The 526-nt window shown below is 50.4% G+C and overlaps 1 protein-coding gene across 1 annotated transcript in view; it reads left to right on the forward strand.

Moving 5' to 3' along the window:
• The first annotated feature begins 244 nt into the window (after positions 1 to 244).
• Positions 245 to 526, forward strand: part of PFKFB4 (6-phosphofructo-2-kinase/fructose-2,6-biphosphatase 4) — a 130,277-nt gene continuing 129,995 nt past the window's right edge. Inside the window, exon 1 of the mRNA XM_053721199.1 lies at positions 245 to 385. Coding sequence (XP_053577174.1) covers positions 346 to 385 — 40 coding nt within the window. The 5' untranslated portion in view covers positions 245 to 345. The remainder of the gene's footprint in view (positions 386 to 526) is intronic.

Below are 526 nucleotides of genomic sequence, written 5' to 3' on the forward strand. Positions count from 1 at the left end.
ACACACAGCAGTGCAAGGGTTACACAGACATAAACACACACAGCAGTGTAAGGGTTACACAGACTTGAACACAGACACACAGCAGTGCAAGGGTTACACAGACATAAACACACACAAACACATAGCAGTGCAAGGGTTACACAGACATAAACACACACACCCATACTGGGCTGGGCTAGGCGGGCTGCTAGCTTGTCCTGCCCAGTGAGGGTGGCTCCCAGTCCCGCATTCCTAGCTGCCCCTGCTCAGGCAGTGCATAAGAGGGGCACATGGCAGATTTGGGCAGCATGTTGAGGCCAGCTCCTGTGCCAGGCTCCCCCCCAGCACTGCACTGACCGAGGCAACATGAGGGGTATCGGGAACAGCCCCAGCAGGGGCAGGGCAGGTACTGAGGGGGGCTGGGCAGTATTCTCATTTGTTTGTATACTACAGCCTTATACATGTGTGTGTTGTATCTCACTGTGTATAAACACATCAATACTCTGTGTATAAAGTTATAAATATGTGACATTATAATATAAATATG

Source organism: Bombina bombina, chromosome 7, assembly GCF_027579735.1.
Source record: "Bombina bombina isolate aBomBom1 chromosome 7, aBomBom1.pri, whole genome shotgun sequence".
Classification (NCBI taxonomy): Eukaryota; Metazoa; Chordata; class Amphibia; order Anura; family Bombinatoridae; genus Bombina; species Bombina bombina.